Source organism: Pteropus vampyrus, unplaced genomic scaffold, assembly GCF_000151845.1.
Source record: "Pteropus vampyrus isolate Shadow unplaced genomic scaffold, Pvam_2.0 Scaffold319, whole genome shotgun sequence".
NCBI classification, from domain to species: Eukaryota; Metazoa; Chordata; class Mammalia; order Chiroptera; family Pteropodidae; genus Pteropus; species Pteropus vampyrus.
This window is the reverse complement of record NW_011889100.1, coordinates 1-6,432: the sequence shown is the minus strand read 5'-3', so window position 1 is coordinate 6,432 and position 6,432 is coordinate 1. Positions and strand designations below refer to the sequence as shown.

General features: G+C 65.7%; 1 protein-coding gene across 1 annotated transcript in view; it reads right to left on the bottom strand.

The window, feature by feature from the left end:
* The window catches only part of ADAMTSL4 (ADAMTS like 4), an 8,344-nt gene extending 1,918 nt beyond the window's left edge, over positions 1-6,426 (bottom strand). The window contains exons 1-14 of the mRNA XM_023521829.1: positions 5,940-6,426; positions 5,677-5,734; positions 5,075-5,430; positions 4,209-4,890; positions 3,900-4,002; positions 3,053-3,189; positions 2,469-2,673; positions 2,109-2,281; positions 1,895-2,006; positions 1,607-1,792; positions 1,351-1,480; positions 833-1,037; positions 331-507; positions 2-28 (exon numbers count right to left, since the gene is read on the bottom strand). Coding sequence (XP_023377597.1) covers positions 2-28; positions 331-507; positions 833-1,037; positions 1,351-1,480; positions 1,607-1,792; positions 1,895-2,006; positions 2,109-2,281; positions 2,469-2,673; positions 3,053-3,189; positions 3,900-4,002; positions 4,209-4,890; positions 5,075-5,430; positions 5,677-5,734; positions 5,940-5,959 — 2,571 coding nt within the window. The 5' untranslated portion in view covers positions 5,960-6,426. The remainder of the gene's footprint in view (position 1; positions 29-330; positions 508-832; positions 1,038-1,350; positions 1,481-1,606; positions 1,793-1,894; positions 2,007-2,108; positions 2,282-2,468; positions 2,674-3,052; positions 3,190-3,899; positions 4,003-4,208; positions 4,891-5,074; positions 5,431-5,676; positions 5,735-5,939) is intronic.
* Between the last annotated feature and the right edge of the window lie 6 nt (positions 6,427-6,432).

The following is a 6,432-nucleotide window of genomic DNA, read 5'->3' as shown; positions in this document are numbered from 1 at the left end:
GGATTCCTGTCCCACACTCGGCCGAACACTGCGAGAAGCAAAGCGCAAAGCGGAGGGGCCGAGTGAAGGGAGGCCCCGGGGGACCAGCAGCCGGGGCTGGAGGGTGGGGGCCGCAGACCGAGCCGCGGGATCAGGACTGGGGGCGAGGGGACGCCCCAGGGGGCAGCCCGCGGAGGGGACCCCGTGCGGGCCGGACCCTGCCGGGAGGTTCTGTGCCCGTCCCCGGGCTCGGCCCGGCCGTGGCCAGCTCACGGTCGGCGCTCGCTCGGGAAACGTTTGCCGAGCTGTTTCGGGAGGGCTCGGGGCGGGCGGCCTGGGCGTGGGGCCCACCTTGGCGCTCCAGTCGCTGTGGAACCAGGCCGTGGTGCAGGGCCCCATGTCACAGGCCTCTCTGCTGGGGGGCCGCGGGGGGCCCGTCGCGCACTCCCGCTCGCTCACTTCATCCCCGTTGCTTCCCACGCAGCGGACCTGCCGGCTCCGCTGGCCGCGGCCGCACCGCACCGAGCACTGAGGGGGCGAGGCGGGCCGAGCTGGGCCGAGCTGGGCCGAGCTGGGCCCCGGCTTGCCCGGCAGCCGACCGGCGGTGGCTTCAGAACCAGCATGGGCCCCTGACCCCTGGCTCAGCCGCTACACGGCTTTGCGGGGTGAGCACGGGACCCTGGGCCCAGCTCTGGTCTGCCCTCCCATCTGACTTAGAGATTGAGGTCCCACATGGGACTTTGCTTGCAAGAAGTTTCTTCCGATTAAAAAGGGTTGGAAAGCCACCTCTCCAGCTCCCTGTCCCCACCAGGCCCTCCACCCTCCCTGAGCCGGTCTGTCGGGTCCCACTCACCTGGCTCCAGGCTGAACGAACCTCCCAATGGCCACAGAGGCGCAGCTGGCAGGGCTGGGTGATGTTGGGCCGGGGGAGGTGTCCACAGCGCTCCAGAGGCACTGAGGAGCCACCCGCCCCGAACTCCTGCCGGCAGCGCAGCTGGCGGTGCTGGGTGCCCGGGCCACAGGAGCGGCTGCAGGACGTCCAGTCGCCCGCCTCCCAGCTGTGGGCGCGTGCAGAGCGGGGAAGAGACAGACGGAGAGGTGGATGGCAAAGGCAGAGGTGCGTGGGGCTGCCATGGGCAGAGACGGCCACGCTGGGGCGGGACCCCCTCAGAGGACAGTGGGCTCGTTCGGCACTGGGGTCTGGGTCTTCCTCTGTCTGCGTCTGCGGACGTCAGCCTTTCTGATCGCGCACTGTCCCTCTGCAGTCGGGGGTCAGCGTCCGCGTGGGACCCTCTGGGCAGTGCAGATGTGCGTGCCCAGAGCGACTGTTGTGCTCCTAGGACCCTAGCCGTCCCTGTGGGTCATACTCACGTTGGGGGGCACGGGGGACCGTGGCAGGGTTCCGGGGAGCCTGGGGGCCTGGTGCCCACGGCACAACTGCGTTCATCCAGTTCCTCTCCCGACTCGCGAGAAACGCAGAGATAGACGGGGCGCCAGACACCTGGCGAGGGTGAGAGGGGAGCTGGGGGTGCGTTGGGGCCCAGCGCAGAGCCCAGGTGTGGACCCGCCACCAAGCGCGGGATCGGGGGCGCCGAGCAGGGGACGCGGGCCGGTGGTGGAGTCTCACCCTTCCCGCAGGACGCAGAGCACTCGGAGTGTCCCACTCGTTTCCAGAATCCGGGTGGAGACCCCAGGGGTGTCCTGGGGTGGGGCGGGGCGGGCACCTGGGGGATCCGCACCTGACGCTGGAGGGTGCCAGGGGTCCGGGCGGGGCGGGGCGCCGGCGCAGGTGCGGGCTCTACCCCCAAAATCTCTGTGCAGGGTGAGCGGAGTCGGCAAATCGATGTTCCCCACCGCCTCGGAGTGTCCCTCCCACCCCCTCCTCTGCCCCCAGGTCTGGAGACCAGCGTCTCACCAGGCTGCAGCTGCGGGACACGCGGCTCTGGGGTGGGGGTTTCAAGGTTTGGAGGAGCTGAGGAGATGACATACTGATAAAAAACCCCTGGGTTTTCCTCCTGAAAGATCATCTGGGGAGACAAAGAGGGTGTGGGGTGGCAGGGGGCCTTCCCCACCTGTGCCCTCGGAGGGAGCCCCCGCCCGGCAGGCCCGCTGCTCCGGCCCAGGCTCACATAGACATCCACAGGCTGTGTCGTGGGGCCCTCGGCCGACAGGCTCTCCCCCGCGCCCTCCTCTCGGGGAGGCCGGTTGTACTGGAAGACGGTCCCGCCGGCCGCGTAGGACCCTGGGGGATCCACGGCCCAGTTCCCATTGATGATGGACCGGCCGCCAGGGCCTCGGACAGCTAGAGACCAGGACAAGCAGGTGAGTCCTCTGTCCTCGCCCCAGACCCCCCACGCCCTCTTGGCTGCCTCCCACCCTCCCTCCCTCCCTCGGGCTTGTCTGCTGTGCTGCACCGGGGTGTGGAGGGCAGACCCAAGAGACCAGGAACGCAGTGGGGACGCAGGACTCGGGGAGCCCGAGGGGCTCACCCAGGTAGTTGGAGCTGGGCCGGAACTGGGCGACCTGGAGCCGGGAGGCCCCCGCTGGGATCCGTAGGATCTTCTGGTAGCCAAGAGGGCCCCCGCGGTCAGTAAGGTTCCCCGAGATGAGGCGACAGGTGGAATCATCGCCCCCACAGACGCCACAGCCGTCTGGACGCCGGCCAGAGCCGAGGATCCCATCGCAGCCGGGGCTCTGGGGGCAGTGGGTGAGGCGGGGGCTGCTTGAAGCCAGATGCCACCTCACCCCACCCCACCCCCGGTCCTCTCAGGACCCTCCGCTCACCGCGGGTCTCGACTTTCGCACAAGTGGGGCTGTGTTTGTCCCTCAGCCCCACCGTCCACCCCCTCGTCGCCAGGGGCCTCGGGAGAGGAAGGAGAGGTCCACCTCTCTGCTCTGCTCAGCCCGCTTGGCAGGTGAGAACTTTCCCCTTTGTGAGCTCAGTCTGGTGTTTGTTGTTGTAATGACGAATGAGGCGACTCTGTGTGTGTGTGTGTGCGCGCGTGTGTGTGTGTGTGTGTGCGCGCGCGCACGCGCACACGCGCGCACACACACACACCCCACCCTCCCTTACCAGACAGCGTCCAGCCACACAGATGTCTAGGGCTCCCGGCTGACACAGGGTCCCGTCCTGGACCTTTTCGGTGTGACGGACATAGAAGCGGAAGCCACGGGGACGACAGTTCAGTTCACAGCGCTGGAAGCCCTGGACTACGGGGCAGGGTAGGGCGGTGGTTAGCTGGGGGGCCTGCTGGGAGGCGAGGCGGGGCAGGCCCCGGGACCCTGACAGAAGCGTGGCTCTTATTAGCTATGGGGCATCTGGAGGTTGCCTAAGTCACTGGATGAAGGGAACATGACAAGTCTGTACTCTGAAAAGCTGGTTTGAGGGTCACACAGAAGTTGGGTCAGGTCAGTTGAGGTCACTGAAAGCAGAGGAGAGATACTTGAAATTTTTGATTTTTGAGTTCAGAGCTCATGAGAGGTTTTCCTGGTATCAAGTCGACACAGGCCTAAAGTCAAGTGGATGGTGACTGGGGAGCCAGTGACATGACACCACCCAGGATCATGGTGCACCCCGGCCCCCCGCTGACACCACTGGACAGTGTCCCTCTCCGGCCACGTCTCCTCCACCTCCTGGGATGGACTTCTTCCCAGAGGAAGCCGGCCAGCGGGCACCTCGGGGCACATCCTCCCCCAGCCCAACCTCTCTGCCGACCATCCACTACTTCTGACCCCGTCTGAACCCCCTCCCCTGAGCCTGTGCTGTCTCTTCACCCCGGCCCTGGGAAATGAGAAAGGACATTGACACAGAGGAGAAATACAAGGGCCGACAGAGGAGAAACGTAGGGGGTTGGGTGTCTCCCCGCCCGGCATCCCCCGATCTGCAGGCCCCCGTCCAGGCGGGGGGCTAGAAACCTCACCTTCTGTGAAGGGCTCCCACTGGTACAGCTGGCCCATGAACTCCTGGGAGTCAAAGGCTGAACACTGCAGGGCCCGGGGGTCTGGCTGCTCAGGGGGGCAGGGCTGAGGTGGGGGATACAGAGGGGTCAAAGCTGGGGAGGAAAATGGGGGTGTGGGTCAGGGCTAGATTTGGGGAGTAAGGAGGAAGTCAGGTCTACGGAAGAGCTGCAAGGCCCCTGTCCCTTGGTCCAGACCTGACAAGCTGAGGATCCAGACTCGGGTTCGGGGGAACAGGAATGGAAGGGGAGGGAGCCCAAGGAAGAACTCACCGCTTGGCTGCAGGCTCTCAGCTGCTCACTCTCCCCGGAACATCTTGGGACAGGGCTACTGGGAGCAAAGAGGCTCCACTGGGAGCTGGACTGGGGACCAGCCCTCAGCAGAGGCAGCCATCCATCCGGGTAGTGAGGGGCAGACTCTGAGAGGGACCTGTGGCGATTGCCCTCAGGTCTCCAGGGCTCCAGGCTCTGCTGGCCTCGGCCCCGAGGGACAGAAAGGAAGGGTTTAAGGTGTCTCTCTGCCACCCGGGGACTGGACCGACCCTGGAAACTTGGCGTTCTTGGCTGAGGGGACACGTGGAAGGAGCCACTTTCTCGTGGGGAGCGGGTGGGCAAGAGAGGCTCTGTGCCAGAGGCCTGGGCTCTGGGGAGGGGCCGTGTGGGGACAGGTCTGGCTCTGGAGGGCACCTCTGTCTGAGCAGCTTCGGGGCTTGGGGGTTCTGCTGAGGGGGACAGGGCGTGGGCAGGTGGTTCCGTGGGAGGCAACTGAGTTAGAGGCGCGTCATTAGCAGAGGATGGCTCTGCTTCTGGAACCAGGGGTGGAAGCTCTGAGGCCTGGGATAGCCCAGATCCAGGCGGTCTCGGGGGGTGCCTGCGGTTCCGATGAAGTGGCAAAGCAAAGGGCGCTCTCCCGTAACCAAACATTCCGGGCTTGATAGGGTCTCGAACCCGGGACCTGAGAAGGGGTCGCAGACATGGGGGTCACAGCACTGGCGGCCTCTGACCGTGCCTCGCCAGTCTACTTTCCAGCACCGGGAATAAGGCCCCCTAAGCCATAGGTCCCTTTCTCCCGCGTCCTTTCTCCCAAGTCCCACCCCTTGCCCAAGGCCCGCCCCTTCCCTCAAAGCCCCACCCCTTACCTCCTGGCTCCTTGAATCTCCTGGGCCTCCTCTCCCCCTAATGGGGAAGCAGGACCTCGAAGCGCGCCGCCCCTGCCTCGAGGCTGTGGCCTGTACAGGGGGAGGGCTTCTCGGGAAGTCTGAGGTCTGGGGCCCTGACCCCGGGGCAGCAGGGTTTCTGGATGTCTTGGGGGCCGGGGTGGGAGGGGTCGGCCCTGGTGGAGTGAAGCTGTAGGGAGCTGACATGCGCGGCTCCTGCGCTGCACCCCCACCCCACAGGGCTGGGAGCAAGAGGCCCACTGGGCCCAAGGACCCCAGATGCCCTCAGGGCCCTGGCCCTCCTCAGGGGGCGTCTGAAGAGCGTGTCCAGACAACACCTATGTAGACAGAAAGTTCAGACAAAATTAGAACGATTTAGAGGGAGGTATGGAGGCTCTAGTCCGGTGCTCGAGGCTCAGCCCAAGGTCGCATTCAGTGGCCGAGGTGGGACTTGATGTTATTTGGCAAGGAGTTGGGGAGCTGGGGAGAAGGGGGAGCAGGGGGCGGCCATGGCCCATCAGAGGCTGTGGGAAACGGAGGCCTGGATGGCGGTCAGGGGATCAGGGCCTCGGTCCCCGGCTCACCTCCTGGTCCAGGCAGAGCTGAGGGAAGGACAGAAGCAGCATCAGACACAACCGGGGCCTACAAACCAAAGGCAGCACAGGGACGTGGGCCGGGAGCCAGAGGTGGTGTTGCGACACCACCCCTCACCCCCAGCAGGCTCCCCACACCCTGATGCCAACTTCCCCGAAAGCAGAAGCTCCTCATCACTTCCCCGCGCCCCTCCCAGTGGCCTCCCTTCCCTTCCAGGGACAGAGCCGTCCCTCCTGAGCAGCCCACCTCTCACCTGCCCGCCCACTTCTCCATCGCTCCTCCTAGCTTGGGAGGAGGGGACCGGAAGTACACTCTCTACTCGGGCATCTGGACGTGGCGGGGGCGCTCTGCAGGGACAGAAGCCCGGTTACCTCCAGTCTCCAGGAAGTTGGGGTTGGGAGGGATGACTCTTCGGAAGGACATCTCAGAGTGAGGATGGAGGGGTGGGGGAGAAGTACTGCTAGAGGTTGGGGGTCCCAAGCGCGGCCCCACCCCCCGCCCCGCCCCCGGCCCTCCCCGGTCCAGGTAGGGACTGTTTCTAGGAGGGCCCAGGCCCAGGCATCTTTCCTAGGATGGTTTTTATCTGGTCCTGCGAGGAGGAGGGAGGCTCCGGTGAGGACATGCCAGACGCCCCCTTGAGGAGGTGACAAGGAACCCCTTCGGCTTTCTGTTTCCTACCACCTGCCTCCCAGCCTTTCCTTCCCTACTTTGCTAGGCAGCTTCTAGAACACTCAGGCACATGTCTG